At 48.4% G+C, this 16,384-nt stretch overlaps 1 protein-coding gene across 2 annotated transcripts in view; it reads left to right on the top strand.

The window, feature by feature from the left end:
• The window catches only part of Top3b (DNA topoisomerase III beta), a 26,132-nt gene extending 9,748 nt beyond the window's left edge, over window positions 1-16,384 (top strand). The window contains exons 2-18 of one of the 2 annotated variants that reach the window (XM_021645945.2): window positions 1,078-1,232; window positions 2,236-2,367; window positions 2,558-2,664; window positions 3,894-3,968; window positions 6,166-6,362; window positions 6,776-6,932; window positions 7,550-7,663; window positions 9,042-9,132; window positions 9,837-9,991; window positions 10,110-10,215; window positions 10,831-10,977; window positions 11,087-11,260; window positions 12,836-12,964; window positions 13,452-13,601; window positions 14,117-14,217; window positions 14,845-15,046; window positions 15,805-16,384. In XM_021645945.2, coding sequence (XP_021501620.1) covers window positions 1,163-1,232; window positions 2,236-2,367; window positions 2,558-2,664; window positions 3,894-3,968; window positions 6,166-6,362; window positions 6,776-6,932; window positions 7,550-7,663; window positions 9,042-9,132; window positions 9,837-9,991; window positions 10,110-10,215; window positions 10,831-10,977; window positions 11,087-11,260; window positions 12,836-12,964; window positions 13,452-13,601; window positions 14,117-14,217; window positions 14,845-15,046; window positions 15,805-16,286 — 2,589 coding nt within the window. In that variant the 5' untranslated portion in view covers window positions 1,078-1,162 and the 3' untranslated portion in view covers window positions 16,287-16,384. Of the gene's footprint in view, window positions 1-1,077; window positions 1,233-2,235; window positions 2,368-2,557; window positions 2,665-3,893; window positions 3,969-6,165; window positions 6,363-6,775; window positions 6,933-7,549; window positions 7,664-9,041; window positions 9,133-9,836; window positions 9,992-10,109; window positions 10,216-10,830; window positions 10,978-11,086; window positions 11,261-12,835; window positions 12,965-13,430; window positions 13,602-14,116; window positions 14,218-14,844; window positions 15,047-15,804 lie in introns of both variants that reach the window. The other variant, XM_060369995.1, reaches the window with a different exon arrangement.

The raw sequence follows: 16,384 nt of genomic DNA, 5'->3' as shown, positions 1-16,384 counted from the left end.
CTTAGCATACTGATGGGTCTGGGTTCCATCTTCAGCACCAGTGTACAAAAGAAAAGTAATATTCCTTGTTTTACCCACTTAATCTTCTTGCCAACCTATTGGCCCTAGTCTGTTCCTGCCCTCAGAGTGTCCAGACACCATTGTGCAGTGCATGGGGCTGACCTGGAAGGAATGAAACTTAGCCTGTCGGGTGGGTTATGCAGGGCCTTAGTCAGTGGTGGGTGCAGGGAGTGCAGCCTTCTCCCAGATGGTTTCAGTGAAACAGCTCTCTCTATTGGGGGGAGTAAGGGCTATATAGACCATAGGGACATGGGATGGGGCTTGGGGGGGGTGAATATACAGCATTGTCTCTGGTTGAGGTTCTGGGAATGCTTCATTTACATGAAGGGAAATTCCAGGTGCTAGCTGGACATGTCCTTATAAGGAAATAGGAAGTTTTAACCTGAAACCTGGCCACCAGGCTGCATGACTACCTCAAGGGTGGCCGAGGTGGGAATCACAAGATTACATGCACATCAGGTCCAGACCAGGAAGGGAACAGTCCTTACTCCTGCTGGTCTCAGGATGAGATTTTTGGAGTTTAGACATATTGAACCTTACTCTTGCTCCAAGCTGGCTCCCCCAGCTGCTCGCCTACCCCACACCAACCCCAGTCATTAGCAAAAGTTAATTATACCAAATAACAGGTTTCATTGTGGCATTTTTATACATGAATATAATGTATCGTTATTATATTCATCACTGGTTGCCCATTTTTGTCCCATTCTCTGTGATTCCCTTCCTCTTCCCAATTTGTTGCCCTCTACTTGGATGCCATCTTTGTGTGTGTGTGAACCAGTGACATTTCATTAGGTTATTTGTAGGATCTTGGACACTTCATCAGGAGCTACACCACTGAAGGAAAATAGCTCCTTCCCTCAGCAACTGCTAACTACATGTAGATACTTGCTACCTAGAAGAAAGCATTCCATAACACATTACTCCTTCCTCTAGCTCATACCTTCTTTTTGCTCCTCTTCACAGAGTTCCCTGAGCATTGGAGAAAGAGATAAATGTGTTGTCTTTTCTTCTGTTTAGGAGTCAGTATCAACAGTCGTGTTGAACTGCCCTTATTCTGGGTCTGAGTGCTACGGCCTGTGGGCCCTGACAGCCCAGAGCAGGAATGAAGACTGTGCTCATGGTAGCAGAAAAGCCATCCCTGGCACAATCCATTGCCAAAATCCTCTCCCGAGGTAGGAAAAAAATAAACACTAGGCTGCTTGATTGCTTTAATCTATAAGTTCAGTCATTTGTGCTTTTTAGGACATTTCTTTTTCCAAAGTGTGCCTTTCACAGCTAGTAAGGTTCAACTGGGATTGACAGGTTTTAGGAAGTACCTCTAGCAAATCTCTGATGATATGGAGTACTAGGGCTGAAGCCTCCAGGAAAAACAATGAAGTGCTTGTCAGTGTGCTGGACTGGTTAAGGCATTGTCATAAACACAAGAAATGACTCTAAAAGGGAGGAGGATGAGACCAAGTCTTGGATTTTGCACCACTAGATACTCACTACTGCCTGCTGAGTCCTTGATGTAGTTACAGCTACATCTTCTGCATCTCATGGCACTCACAAGTAGCCAGTGACCTGAGAGCCAGGAAGGTAGAAGAACATCTACCTATCAAGATCTGTGTTGCCACTGAGGTGGTGCCTGGGAGGTTGTTTTCCTCTGAATTGGAAGAGCACTTGGATACTACCCAGCAATGGCAAACATCTGCCTTGGCCTCCCTTTTACCAGCAGATGGAGGAGGAAGAGCCCCTAGTTAAGCTGAGACTGCATAGTCCAAAGGTCTAGAGGGGTCCAGAAGGCATCTTCTCATCTCCAAATATCAAGAGTGTTTAGCTGAGGGACCATAGTGTAGGATATAATAATTAGGAGGTTTCTGGTAACCTTCAAATCTAAATAAATGAAGGTAGAATTCAAACTGGGAGGGGCAGGGACCAGAAATGCAGTGAGAACCCAACAGTCTGTGCCTCTAGTTCCTAACTAATATGGGACTGACCTGAGTCACTGTTAAATTTTTTAGAGACGCTTTTGTCCTTGAGCACCATTGTGTTACCCAGTACCTGCAAGAGAGTGAAGGAGTGACCACTTGGGGGAAGGAGGACTCTTGTCCTCTGAGAGTCAGCATGTAGGCTCAGGGACCCACAGCATGGACAGCTTAGCCTCACACTTGTCTGTGTGTATTGCCTCCCTAGGGAACATGTCCTCACACAAAGGGCTGAATGGGGCGTGTTCAGTGCACAAGTACACAGGAACCTTTGCTGGACAACCTGTCCACTTCAAGATGACATCTGTCTGTGGTCATGTGATGACCCTGGATTTTCTGGGTAAGATGACCATCCTCCTGTCTCTGTCCTTATGAAAGGAGCACTGTGCAACAAATCCCGGATCCACTTAGATCATGAAGTGGTTGGCAGCTGGCATGATGTGCCCTACCATATTCATAAGGTTGTGACAGCTGCAGAGGCTAAGCCCTTGTGAAGTGTGACTCAGTGTCTTCGTGGATGTGGTTTACAGGAAAGTACAACAAGTGGGATAAGGTGGACCCTGCAGAGCTGTTCAGCCAAGCTCCCACAGAGAAAAAGGAGGCGAACCCCAAGCTCAACATGGTGAAGTTCCTGCAGGTGAGTGAGGGAGCATGAATCTGCCAAGGGGCCCTTCTCAGCTCCCATACTATAGGTGGGTGGCACAGGTGTCTTGTCACACCATTATTTGTGCCCTTTTCTGCATCTTGGACGCCGAGGCTTTGGCTGGCAGCTGTGGACCCATGTTTTTCTGCCCTTTCTATGAGTACTCTGCTGGCCCACCTGGCATGTTTCATGCCTGGTTCCCTATCCCAGACATCCTTGACACCAGTTCTGGAGAGCATGTGTTCTGCTTTTATAATGGCTCAGTTAAGAGTTTTTCCCAATTTTAAGATAAACATATACATATTTAAAATAAAACTGGAAAATAAAGGTAAGTTTAAAGGAAAAAAAAGATAGCCACACAACTCAAAAACAACCACTGTTAACACTTAACTGTTTCATTTTAGCTCTTTGAATGTTTAAGTTGAGCCATTAAGGTCTATTACAAGAAAGGAAGATGGTCCACGAAAGTAGACATGGACAAGAAAAGTTGAATATTAAAGACATGTTTGAAAATATTAGAAATAAAACGTTTATTAAATCCACTTTAATCTTTTATTTTTCCTCTGGAAATTATGGAGCACACACTGTATTTTGTGACCACATAATAAAATTAAAAATATTTTAAGATACCTACTGTGAGGGCTAGAGAGGGGGCTCAGTGAGTAAGAGCACTTGCTGCACAAACAAGTGTGGATCCAGCACCTATGCTCAGTGCTGTGGAGGGCAGAGACAGGAGGATCACTGGGGCTGGCTGGCACCCCTCCAGGGTCAGCGAGAAGCCTTGTCTTGAGGGGTAAGACAGAGAATGGTAGAGCAAGGCCCCTCTGGTCTCCGACCCACAGGCTCGTGTACCTGCACACCCATGCATTTGTACACCATGCACCTGCACATGCATGCATCTGTATGCCATGCCCCTGCACGCCCATGCACCTACACACCCATGCCTGCACACCATGCACCTGCGTGCTCAGGCACCTGCGCGCCATGTGCACACACCACACACAGAAGAACAGATCATAGTGTAATTATAATTTTATATCAAATCTAACAATTTGATAGTTCTGAACCAAAATCTTTCCTGAGTGCTGAGACAGCCTCACTGCAGACAACTTCTCACTCAGCCCAGGCTCAGTCCTCCTACTGGAAGCTCAGTACCTAGTTCCTTCTCCTGTCCCCGGAGGGGACTGTCACAGGAGTGATTGTCAACATGTGCTTTGTGACAGGTGGAGGGCAGAGGCTGTGACTATGTCGTGCTGTGGCTAGACTGTGACAAGGAAGGCGAGAATATTTGTTTTGAGGTGAGTGTGGAGCCCATTCTGCTGCTTCCCTTTAGCCCTTCTCCTACCTTCCTGATCTGAGTTTTCACACTATTGCTGAGGCTGGCATAGGGAGGATAGTGACTCAGAAACTGTCTTCTCCCACTCCTGTTTCAGAAAACCTAAGCTATTTTACATGCACAACATAGGCTGGAGAAATGACTCAGTGATTAAGAGCACTGTTGCTCTTACAAAAGACACAGGTTTATAATCATCTGTAACTTCTAGTTCCAGGTCATCTGATCTCCAAGGGCACCAAGCAAACACATAGGGCACAGACAGACAGACAAAACATTCATACACATAAAATAAAATAAAGAAATCCTTTTAAAATTTTTTTGTTGTTGTTTCTTGATTTGATTTTTTTGTTTTGTTTTGTTTTGTTTTGTTTTGTTTTGTTTTCAAGACAGGGTTTCTCTGTATCCCTGGCCCTCTGGGAACTCCCAGCTGGCTACAAACTCAGAGATCCACTTGCTTCTGCCTCCTAAGTATTGGGATTAAAGGTGTGCTCCAGCAGCATCTGACCAAAATAAATAAATATGTAAAAAAATTTAATGCATAAACTAGGGCCCATAAGATGGCTTAGCAGGCGAAGGTGCTTGCAACTAAGTCTGACAACCTGAGTTCAGTCCCTAGAACCCCACATGGAATGAGAAAGCCAACCCATGAAAGTTGTCTTCTGACCTTTAACTCACACTATGGCACATACACACCAATTATTATTGTTATTTTTTTCTTTTGTTTTTTTGAAACCGGGTTTCTCTGTGTAGTCTTGGCTATCCTGTACTTGCTTTGTAGACCTGGCGGGCTTTGAACTCACAGAGATCCACTTGCTTCTGCTTCCCTGAGTACTGGGGTCACAGGCATGCGCCACCGTACCTGGCTTCTTTTATTTATTTTTTTAAGCACCATTCTGGGTGGGTGCAAGTTGCAGAATTTTTTAGTGTTTGGCCTAGCTCCATGCCTGTTGCACACCTTCAGTTGCTGTAGTTAATCTTCTTGGCAATCACCTAATATGTTTGAGTGTTTGTGTGTGTGTGTGTGTGTGTGTGTGTGTGTGTGTGTGTGTGTGTACTGTGTACATGCCTGGTGCCCTCACAGGTCAAAAAAGAGCATCAGGTTTCCCAGACCTGGAATTATACATGGCTTTAAACCTGAGTCCTCTGCAAGAGCAACAAGTGCTCTTACCCACTGAGCCGTTTTCAGTCCCAGGTCTCATCCCACCTGTCCTCTGCCCTGCCCATCCTAGGGAGCCCTACCTACAGGAAGGGTGGTAAGGTTTCCCATGTGCCCTCTGTAATGAGACTTCAGTGCTGCTGGTTATGCCTGCTGCTCCCGGTACTGCCCCTGGTGCTGTGGTTCCAGCCCTTATGCCACAGTCCTGACCTGGGACTTGACACACTTGAGTGCAGGAGATGCTTCTAGTAAGACAGGTGTCCGGGACCAGCACTCTTGTACAGCTCTCTTAGCAAACTCGACTCCACACGCTCCTTTTTCTCTCTTCTCTCCCACCTCACAGAAGTGCCCCTCAGAGAGACTCTAGGGCAAGAAACAGTAGCAGCTCATAGGGCCACTGTTTTTCCATAATGATGCCATTGCATGCCCCAGCTTTTCTGGTGACTTTCCCTCCCTGTATAGCCTTAGAGAGTCTCAGTTTCAGGACCTCCTATAGCTAGCTCCTGCCCACATACAGAACCTGCTGTAGCCTTCCATTCTTACTCATTTTCTCTTTTCCTTATCTGTCTTTTTTCGAATCATGTGACAATTCTACATATCCATCCAAGCACTCCCTACTCCCCAAAAAAAGGGACGGGGTTTAGGGCCATGAGGTCCTTCTTATGCTTGGCACTAGCATTCACTGGTTAGTTTGGATGAAAGCACTAGAGAAGTGAAAGGGTAGGAGTCACGGGGCAAAACTAAGAAAGGAACTGCGCTGTGGAGTGTGTGGATATCTGAAAGTGGATGCAACCAGAAAGATGGCCAGCTAGCAAGGGACTTCTGGGGAAAGTAGAAGGGTAAAGGGATATGGGGGGAAAGGGGTCCCTAGTAAGGGTGGGAAGGTTAACCCTAGTAAGGGTGGGTAGTAAAGGTTAACCCTGAAGGGCCAGCCCAGCAGTGTGGGTAAAGAGTAAAAGGCAAAGTTGTAGGAATTAACCACAGCCAGTATTCTTCCTCCCAGGTCCTTGATGCCATTCTGCCTGTCATGAATAGCTCCCAAAATGGTGAGAAGACAGTGTTCCGGGCCAGGTTCAGTTCTATCACTGACACTGACATCTGTAATGCCATGACCCGCCTGAGTGAGCCAGACCACAATGAGGCACTCTCAGTGGATGCCCGTCAGGAGCTGGACCTGCGTATCGGCTGTGCGTTCACTAGGTGCTGTTCCTTGCCACGCGCACATACTGTCCCCATAGCCAGGATACTGTCTTTCCTAGGGCCCTAAGAGCCTGTATTAGCTACCAGAGATGGCTTTTTTAAACCCTAAAGAAAATTCTATATTTATCTGATGTACATCACATAGGCCACAGCTTCATAAGCAGATTATTTGCATGCACTTGTGTTCTGGGGTCAGTATTCATAGGATGCACTCTATCCTCACTCCATCCTGCACACACATTCAAGTTCTTCAGTGGCTTCGTACTCAGTCACTTTCACATTCTTCTCAGTGAGCACCATCATTCTTGTGTGACCTTTCTGCATATACCCCCACATCCACAAGCCAGGTTTACATGGGAATTGTCTAGAATGAGTTATTCATTGGCCTTTTTTTCTCTTCTCCAACCCTTTAGGTTCCAAACAAAGTATTTTCAGGGAAAATATGGTGACCTAGACAGCTCTCTCATCTCCTTTGGGCCATGTCAGACTCCTACACTGGGATTCTGTGTGGAAAGACATGATAAAATCCAGTCCTTCAAACCGGAAGCCTACTGGGTACTGCAGGCCAAGGTTCTCTTCCCTTCTCTATTCCTGTTATTTTGCTGTTTTCCCCATCAGCATGAGGACCTTGTTGGTTTTAGGCCAAGAGCACAAGTATGAGTCATAGCACCAAACAGTTGTTGGTCCTGGCGCCCAGGAGGAAGAGGCCCCAGGTTTCATGGGGCCACTGAGGCTCAGCTGCACCTGGATGCATTGAATAAGTAGGAGTGAGTTCCCTCTGGGGTAGAGGTGAGGTCAGCTGTTGAGTATTCAGTGAGGATTAAAAAAAAATCTTATTGGTGGTCTTCAGGGACTTGTTACATCAAAGTCTCCTAAAGCACGGCACATTTAAAACAGTACAAACGCTTCTGCTTTTCTCCAGGCCTGAGGCCTGTGTGGGCATGGGAAGGTGCTGTGAGTAGCCAGGCAGGATAGAGTGAGAGGCACAGCTCTGTGCAAGTGTTCCTTAAGGGCCCGCCCTCAGAAGGAGCATCTGCACAGTGGGTGACAGGGTGGGTGTTAGCTTTGGATCCACAGCTCGGCAGTGGTAAGATGTTAAAGCTAGGCCATTTTGTCTGGACAAAAACCAGCCTCCTCTGCTTCAGTGTCCATCTCTGAAATGTGTTTTCCTTTTGTCTTTCCTACAGGTTCATACCGATAAAGAGGAGTCTCTCCTTTTGGACTGGGACCGTGTTAGAGTTTTCGACAGGGAGATTGCCCAGATGTTTTTAAATATGACAAAGCTAGAGAAAGAAGCTAAAGTATGCTTTTTATATCCACATCTGTCACATGTGTCCTGGGTGGGCAGGCCCTAGAAACCTAGGAATCACTATAACCCTGGGCCATGTCTTTTTGCTCTTTGTGAAATGCAGGTGGCTTCTTAGACAAATGGGTTCCTCATACATACATTCCTAATATACTCCTGCCAGTGCCGCAGCTTTCACAGCTGCTTTCACAGCTGCTGCCTCATGCTAGCCACACATGAACCACTACCAACCCATTTCCACTGTCTCTTCCAAAAGACCCAGGCACAAGGGCTTCTTTGGCAGGACTCCATTTCACACTGATGTTTCTTTTCTCTGGTGTCCAAAACTACCAGCTGCATGTGGACCTCTGTGCACATTGGTGAACTTGCCTGAGGTCACACACACTCAGTCAATATTCATACTTGGATGGTGATGTTTTCTACACAAGGATTTTCTGAATCAGAGGGGCTGCCTCTTGGTGCTTAGGAAGATGGTGCAGCTTGGCGGAGGCTGGCTGCACAGGTTAGAACCAGGTACTACAGCTGTGACAAGTGACTATCATTGAGCCTCTTTCTGGCCTTCTTCAGTCACATTCTAGTTGCCTTTTCAAACTTTGCTTTGGTGCCATTTTGCTCAGGCTCTGCTGATTCACAGTGAGGCTATTTGACATTGGCAACTCTGATGTCAGGACCCACTCCAAGAGATGCTAACCTCCAGTGTTACACATACACAAATATTTCCAGTGTCAGCACCCATATTTGTTGGTCTGGAATCTGGAATGTGCTGACCTGGCCAGTCTGCATGAGGTTGGTAAAGGCATGAGACTGGCTGGTTTGTTTGGATTATATTTGCAGTAGGCAAAACAGAGAGTCAATTTTTATGCCATCTCATAGTGGGAAGTAGTAGCTCACTATAGACAAGCACAGCCCATAGATAATTTCAAAATGATTACCATTGAGAAATTGTGAGATATCCCATAGAAACCAAGACTTGCAGCTTCCCTTAAACAATTAGAAGGTTTTGTGATGCTGTCCACTTGGCAGCTCTCACAAATGGCCTCCCAGCAGCCATTTCCCTGACACAGCCCACAGGCCACCCTGGGACTTGGCCTATGCTGACTTCTGTGGGTTTCATACCTACAGTCCCTTCCTCAGTTTCTTCCCCATCCTTCCATATTCCCTCTCCTTCAATGAAAACAAAATGTGTGTGCATCACACACACACACACACCCTGTTCTGATAGTAAATATTCAGTTCAATCATCAGTCTGCAAGGGAAAGTGAATTTCAAAAGCAGAAAGACCAAATGAATTAATTCAGACCTTTGTTCATACATTTCAAGTCTGCTGTGCCTCTTCATCTTGCCTAATATCACTCCATCTGTCCTGTCCTCAGGTTGAGGCTACAAGCAGGAAAGAAAAGGCCAAGCAGAGACCACTTGCTCTTAACACTGTGGAGATGCTGCGTGTGGCCAGCTCAGCTCTGGGTATGTAGGAACATTTCTCTAAAGCATGCCAAAGACATCTTGAGACTGGTCCAGAACTATCTTAACCCACACCGAGCCCTCATGCTGTGATGTTTGAAGCTTGGGGTGGAGGTCTTGAGTCTCATGTGAATTTCCTTTCTGTTTAAGTCCTAGGATAGGACTGCTCAAAACATTGCTTTCTTAGCTATCACAAGAATTAGGCTGAAAAATTGACAATTTTTCATTACAATTTCAATACAATTGACAGTTGTATCCTAAAGCATTACCCTGATAAAGCTGGTCCTTGATACAACAATACCATCAAATGATCAACAGCCAAATGCCAACTCCCAGGTTAGAGCAGTAGGACAAGCTGTCTTAGAGTGCAGAAGCCTAGGAGCTCAGAAGTGAGGTGTAGTCCCAGCAGGCTTAGCTACCCAAAGATCTAGCTCCAGCTTTGTGGCCAGAGCTCAGATTATGTCATCAGCATTGCTACTAGCACCGTAAAGTTGAGCAGTGTTTCCCACTGGGCCCACCTTTGCAGGTTTAGGACCTCAGTTTTGGACAGGCTTGTGTTCCAGGTGCACACCTAGCCAGTACCTCAGAACCATGGCAATACCCACTTGAGAACCATCTGTAGGGGTAAACAAGAATGCCCAAGCCTATGGATGAGCCCTGGCCACCTTCCAAACCCGTAAGCCTCCTGTGCCTCCTAATTTTGGCAGGTATGGGACCACAGCATGCCATGCAAATAGCTGAGAGGTTATACACACAAGGATACATCAGCTACCCACGGACAGAAACTACCCACTATCCTGAGAACTTTGACCTGAAGGGCTCTCTGCGACAGCAGGCCAACCACCCATACTGGGCAGACTTGGTGAGCAGAGTGGGACTTGCCCCATACAACCCATCAGCTGTGGCCTCTGGACAGGCTTGGCTAAGACCAGTGGGAAGAAGTGGCCTGACTTGACTCTGCTTTGCTTCCCTTCCCTCAGGTTAAGCAGCTGTTAGCGGAAGGTATCAACCGCCCACGAAAAGGCCACGATGCTGGTGACCATCCCCCCATCACACCTATGAAGGCAGCTACAGAGGCTGAATTAGGTATTGGTGCTCCTCTTCCCAGCATCCTCACACTCTCAAGCTTCTTGGGTATGAAGGCCAAGCTGCTGCCAGCATACGGTAGACAGAGTCAAGCCCATTATCAGTATGGCTGCTCCACAGCCTACCACTGGCATAGTAGGCACTCATCACCAAGCACCTAAGACAGAATTGAAGTGGTCACAGCTGGTTGTGGACAGGCAGTATACAGCCAGCCTTGGTGCAGGGGAATGAAGCAGAGTAGCAGAGCTCAAAGGTGGGCTGTGCCTCCTACAGATTAAGGCTGTTTTGATTTACCAAGGCCTGTAGAGAAGGGAGAGCAGGGCCAGTGGAACCAGGAGCTGCTGGAGATCTGAGTGTGAAGCAAGAGTACCACATAGGCCTGTGTCTAAAGAGCAGTCTCCTGGAAACACTTTATGAAGGGGCCACCCAGGCACTAGAGGCAGCCTCCCTCGCCTGTGTGTTCCCTCTTTCAGGCTTTGAAGCATAGGGCTTAATGGTACGGCATTTGTTTGGCATGTGCTTAAAGCCTACATTCAATCCCTGGCATCATCCTTGGTACTGCTATCAAGGCCTTGTTGCTAGTCCAGGGAACCTGGTGACACTGAGCCTTTGCAGGGGGTGATGCATGGCGACTCTACGAGTACATCACCAGACACTTCATTGCCACAGTGAGCCACGACTGCAAGTATCTCCAGAGCACCATCTCCTTCAGGATCGGGCCTGAGCACTTCACATGCGTGGGAAAGACAGTTCTCTCCCCAGGTATAATGGCAGGCCATGGAGTCCCTTCTCATTTCCACAAACACTGTGGGATCCTGGCTGGGATGGGAGACCCAAGTGGGAACCTCAAATGGCAGTGGTATCTCTCCAGGCTTCACAGAGATCATGCCTTGGCAGAGTGTGCCCCTGGAAGAGAGTCTGCCCACATGCCAGAAGGGTGACACCTTCACTGTGAGTGAGGTGAAGATGCTAGAGAAGCAGACGAGTCCCCCGGACTATCTGACTGAGGCTGAGCTCATCACACTCATGGAGAAGCACGGTATCGGTGGGTACCCAATCTAGGGTTTTCGTTCTCAGGGTTTGGGCCAAGAGCTGATGCTAGGAAACATACCTGGCTCAGCATGTGGTAGCAGGGGTCCCAGTGTATGACCCGTGGATCCAGGCATGCTCATTGTGTCAAGCTGTTTACAAGGCCTTACCATCAGGACCTGGCCTTCCATATGACCACTGTGATACAGCTTTGTATACCATGGGATGCTACACACTGACAAGTGCCTACCAGACTCAAGGTTAATCCAGGATTCTGAAGGACTCCTGGGTCAGCTCAGCAGCCTCCCTGAGTCACACAGCTAGCCAGGCCTGCCCTAGAATTCTGGTCTGGGCCTGCTTCTCCCCAGGGCCTAGGTACCTAAAGTGAATCCTGGCAGTAGCCTCAGCCTGCAGCTGAGGACCCATTAATGGCTCACACAGTGCTAAGGACCTCTTCCACACTCACGACTTCTAGTAGCCTTATATACTGTTCTGGACCCAGGGACCAACACATATGCGGTTTGGGGCATGGACAGAGTGCTTGTGTGACCTGAGTGAGTAAGGGCAGTGCTGTTGAACAGGGTCCATGGGGGCAGTATAAAGTTTAACTACCTGGGTGTAATGACTCATATCTGTAATCCTAGCATTTAGGAAGCTAAGAAAAAAAGATTGCCACAAGTTCAAGGCCAGCTTGGAATGATACTCTCTGTCTTTAAAAAAAAAAAAAAATCTGACTATAGCAGCCATCCAGGAACTCTTGCATGTATAAACTGCCATAATGGGGGCCAATTCCTCTCCTTGACTATGAGCCATAGAACCTCTGAAGGCTCCTTAACCCCCAATGCCAGAACTCGCTCAGAGTGCCATGGTACTCTGCCAGCACAAGCAAGTGTGCAATCACTATTAAGTTTCCTTTCCACATCCTCTGACCAACAACACAGCAGAATGCATCACCTTCCACTTTTCCTTCCCTGCCAAGAAACTTGTACAAGATGACAGAAGCTGCATCCCTGGAGTGGGAAACATGCCTTGGGTATGGTGAAGGGCCCTAAAGAAAGGGAGGAGAGAGAAGAGAGGAAATGGGTAAAACCAGCCTGGTTCAGCAGTAGCTTTATGAGTGCTCTCTGGTAGACACCAGAGACCAATAGCTAGAGTGCGTACATGCCACAGTTTCCAGGTGGAAGAGGCCGAGTTGCACTCACCGTTTCATGGAATGTTCTCTGACCTAACAGAGTCCTTTATCCTCTCTGGGCCTCTGCCTTTTAACTACAAAACTAAAATAAACACTAAAATAAACACCAATGAAGGCTGTCCTTGGGTTCACAGGTGTGCCAGCACAATGCAGAGACAGCCCTGCTTTATCTTGGGAATCTTTCTGCATCGTGGCTTCTGGCAGCCATACAGGAGGCAGCAGTCTGGACCCAGTGAGCAAAATAAGCTTCAGTTTGTGGCACAGTACTCCCTCCGATGGGTGCTGGGAGGGTCCAAGAAACAGGGTTTCTGTGACAGGTGGATGAAACCAGAGTGCATAGACCAGAGCATCTAGTTGGGGCAGGCTGAGGAGTACCCAGAGCCATGCTGTGCATTCCAGGGACTGATGCCAGTATCCCTGTGCACATCAACAATATCTGCCAGCGCAGCTACGTCACTGTGGAGAGCGGCCGCCGGCTCAAGCCCACCAACCTTGGCATTGTCCTGGTGCACGGCTACTACAAGATTGGTGAGTCTCTGCCCACTATCTATGGCCTCCTGGGCTTCCCAGTTCCTTCCTGTGCTGGGGCTCTGCTGCGTTTCCCTAATCCCTACTGCAGAGATGCTGTGGGGACTCAGGAATGTAATGGATCAACAGGTTGTAATGGGTCCAAAAGTGAAACAGGGTTCTTCTGCAAACCAAACCTGGATTCTTCACTAAGATACCCACCATCTCTGCTCAGTAAAGTGCCACCAGTTCTATGGGAGATGGAGAAGTACAGCACAGACCTGGCCATTCTACAAAAGCTTTCTACACAAACTTTCCTGATGGGAAATCAGGAAAAGGTGGTGGCAGTAGAGGCTGCCCTTGGTGCCTTCCAACTCTGTAGACAAGCAGCCCAGGGGGAACCCAGGAAGACTGGGTCGGCTGGGTTGAACAGAACAGAAGTTCTTGCCTGTGTAGTGGGTGGCAGGGTCCTGAGTCTCTGCAGTAGCATCCACTCACTTGCTCATAGATGCAGAGCTGGTACTCCCCACCATCCGCAGCGCAGTGGAGAAGCAGTTGAACCTTATTGCCCAGGGCAAAGCTGACTACCACCAGGTCCTGGGCCACACCCTGGATGTCTTCAAGAGAAAGTTCCACTACTTTGTTGATTCTATTGCTGGTAAGACCTGCCTCTTTCCTGCCCCTCAGCAGCAGCTATTCCAGCAGGACAGGGCCACCTGAGGCCCACTCCCAGATCTGGAGTCAGAGCTCTGCAAGTCACAGTAGTGATGCCTCTGCATTAGCTGTTGTCAGGAGCAGGTTAGTTAATATCCACATCAGGAGCTGTTGAGGTAGCGTATGCCTTTAATCCCGGCACTTGGGAAGCAGAGGCAGGTGGATCTCTGGGAGTTCCAGCACAGCCCGGTCTACAAAGTGAGTCTAGAACAGCCAGGGCTACAGAGAGAAACCCTGTCTCAGAAACCAAAAAATTAAAAAACACATCAGGAATGTACAAAGCTGATGATCAGGGCTATAGCTCTGTTCTGTTATCACTGACAGAGATACAGCCTCATTTGAATCCTTGACCACGGGTGGTGGCCTCTTTCTAGTTCATCCAGTTCCACCAAGCCACCTGTTAGAGGGAGGGCTGCCAAGGACCAGGGCGGACATGACTCCTGTGCTCTTTGCTCTCAGGCATGGATGAACTAATGGAGGTGTCCTTTTCACCCCTGGCTGCCACGGGCAAGCCCCTCTCACGCTGTGGGAAGTGCCATCGATTTATGAAGTATATCCAGGTATGTGAATGTTGAAGGACTATAGCCACATCTGGCCCGAGCATTTCTGTGCAGACATCACCTTTAGCTCTTCTTTGTCATTAGTCAAGCAAAAATACTGTCCTTTGTCTTAGTTGTCACACAGAATGATTAAAAGGCCTGAATCAACATCAGTAACAGCAGAGACCAGCAGGCCACATGTGCATTGTCCATTCGCTCTTGCCACCACTTCTCTTTCTCTCATGAATCTAGATAACATGCTGGACTTTACATTTACAGTGTTATGTAAGAGAGTATGTGGGTATGTACATGCATGTATGCCACAGAACACATGTGGAGGTTAAAGGAGTAAGTTCTCTCCTATCAAATGGGTTCTAGGGATTGAACTCGAGCTTAGCAGCAAGCACCCTCACATGATGAACCATGCTGGCTTTTAGTGGCTTTGTGAGGGAGGGGAGAAGTGGGAGGTGTGGTGACTGGGCCTCACGCCAGTCAGTGGTTGAGAGGTCCTTGTCTGACACTGAATTCTGCTTTCTGTGTATCTGTTAGGCATTCTGCATTACTTATTCAGGATTATGAAGAAAAGGACAGTAGGCAAGCGAGTCAGCAGCAGCCCTCATATCCCTTTCTGTTGCTTCCATCACATAGGCCAAGCCAAGCCGCCTGCACTGCTCCCACTGTGATGAGACCTACACCCTCCCTCAGAATGGTACCATCAAGCTCTACAAGGAGCTGCGGTGCCCTTTGGATGACTTTGAACTGGTCCTATGGTCCTCAGGCTCCCGGGGAAAGAGCTACCCACTATGTCCTTACTGCTATAACCACCCACCCTTCAGAGACATGAAGAAAGGTGAGTGTGGCACATGGCTAACCTCAGCTTCAGACTTAACCAGACTACAGTAGGGTCCCTTAACCCATACATCCATACCTGTACCCACTGGTACTGAATCAAGGACCCTAGGAAATATTTGGGCCACTGCTCAGTCCCTGGCCAGCCTATCTGACCTGGGTATGCCTGGGTCATAGTTGAGCAAGTAGCTTGCTCACTTAGAATCTGGGCAGGGTCCATGCTGTGCCCCTCTAACTGGACTAAGTGAGAGGCAGGGAGCTTCAGATAAGGACACTTGGCAAACAGCCCCCTAGGCTCTCAGACACTGCTGTTGTCTTCCTTTGCACTCTTTGCTGGAAAAAAAAGAGAGCATGTATCCAGGCTAAGCAGAGTGTTGCTGAGCCTGGGACCAGGGGGGCTCAGTGCCCAGCACCTTTGTTACCCATAGCATTTATAACGAATCCTTGTGATCTCAGTCTGCATGCATGCTAGCAAGATAATCAGGCTCTCTTCCTGGCCCCCAACCCCAGTGGCTTTCAGCGCAACAGATAAGTACCAGGTGACCTGAGGGCAAGCTGGAGTAGCCACTAATAAGCCACAGAAGCAAAATGAGGGTTTGGGGGTCAGGTAGAACCCTCAGAGCACTAAGGACTGAGTATTTTAGATAAGCAGAGGAACCCAGGCCAGAGAAGAAAATACCCCCAAACGGTATTGTTCTGTTTAGAACAAGGGTCTGTGAACCAGGGCAGCTTTAGGTCACTGGACGCCTCTTCCTTCAGGCATGGGCTGCAACGAGTGCACACACCCCACCTGCCAGCACTCGCTGAATATGCTGGGCATTGGCCAGTGCGTGGAGTGCGAGAGTGGAGTCCTGGTTCTAGACCCCACCTCCGGGCCAAAGTGGAAGGTGGCCTGCAATACCTGCAATGTGGTGGCACACTGCTTTGAGAACGCCCACCGAGTGCGGGTATCCGCCGACACCTGCAACACCTGCGAGGCCGCTCTGCTTGACGTCGACTTCAACAAGGCCAAGTCTCCCCTCCCCGGCAACGAGACACAGCACACAGGCTGTATCTTCTGTGACCCCGTCTTCCAGGAGCTAGTGGAGCTGAAGCATGCAGCCTCCTGCCACCCCATGCACCGAGGTGGTCCTGGAAGGAGGCAGGGCCGAGGGCGGGCCCGGGGCCGGAGACCTCCAGGAAAGCCCAACCCCAGGCGGCCCAAAGACAAGATGTCAGCTCTGGCTGCTTACTTTGTATGACAGCCTGTCTTCCCCCACTCCAGCTCCAGTTTGATGTAGACACGTCATGGTGGTTGTCTTTGAACCACTGAAACCATTAAAATGCTTTTTATTTTGTA

Source organism: Meriones unguiculatus, chromosome 17 (assembly GCF_030254825.1).
Source record: "Meriones unguiculatus strain TT.TT164.6M chromosome 17, Bangor_MerUng_6.1, whole genome shotgun sequence".
NCBI lineage: Eukaryota > Metazoa > Chordata > Mammalia > Rodentia > Muridae > Meriones > Meriones unguiculatus.
This window is presented reverse-complemented; position numbering and strand designations above follow the sequence as displayed.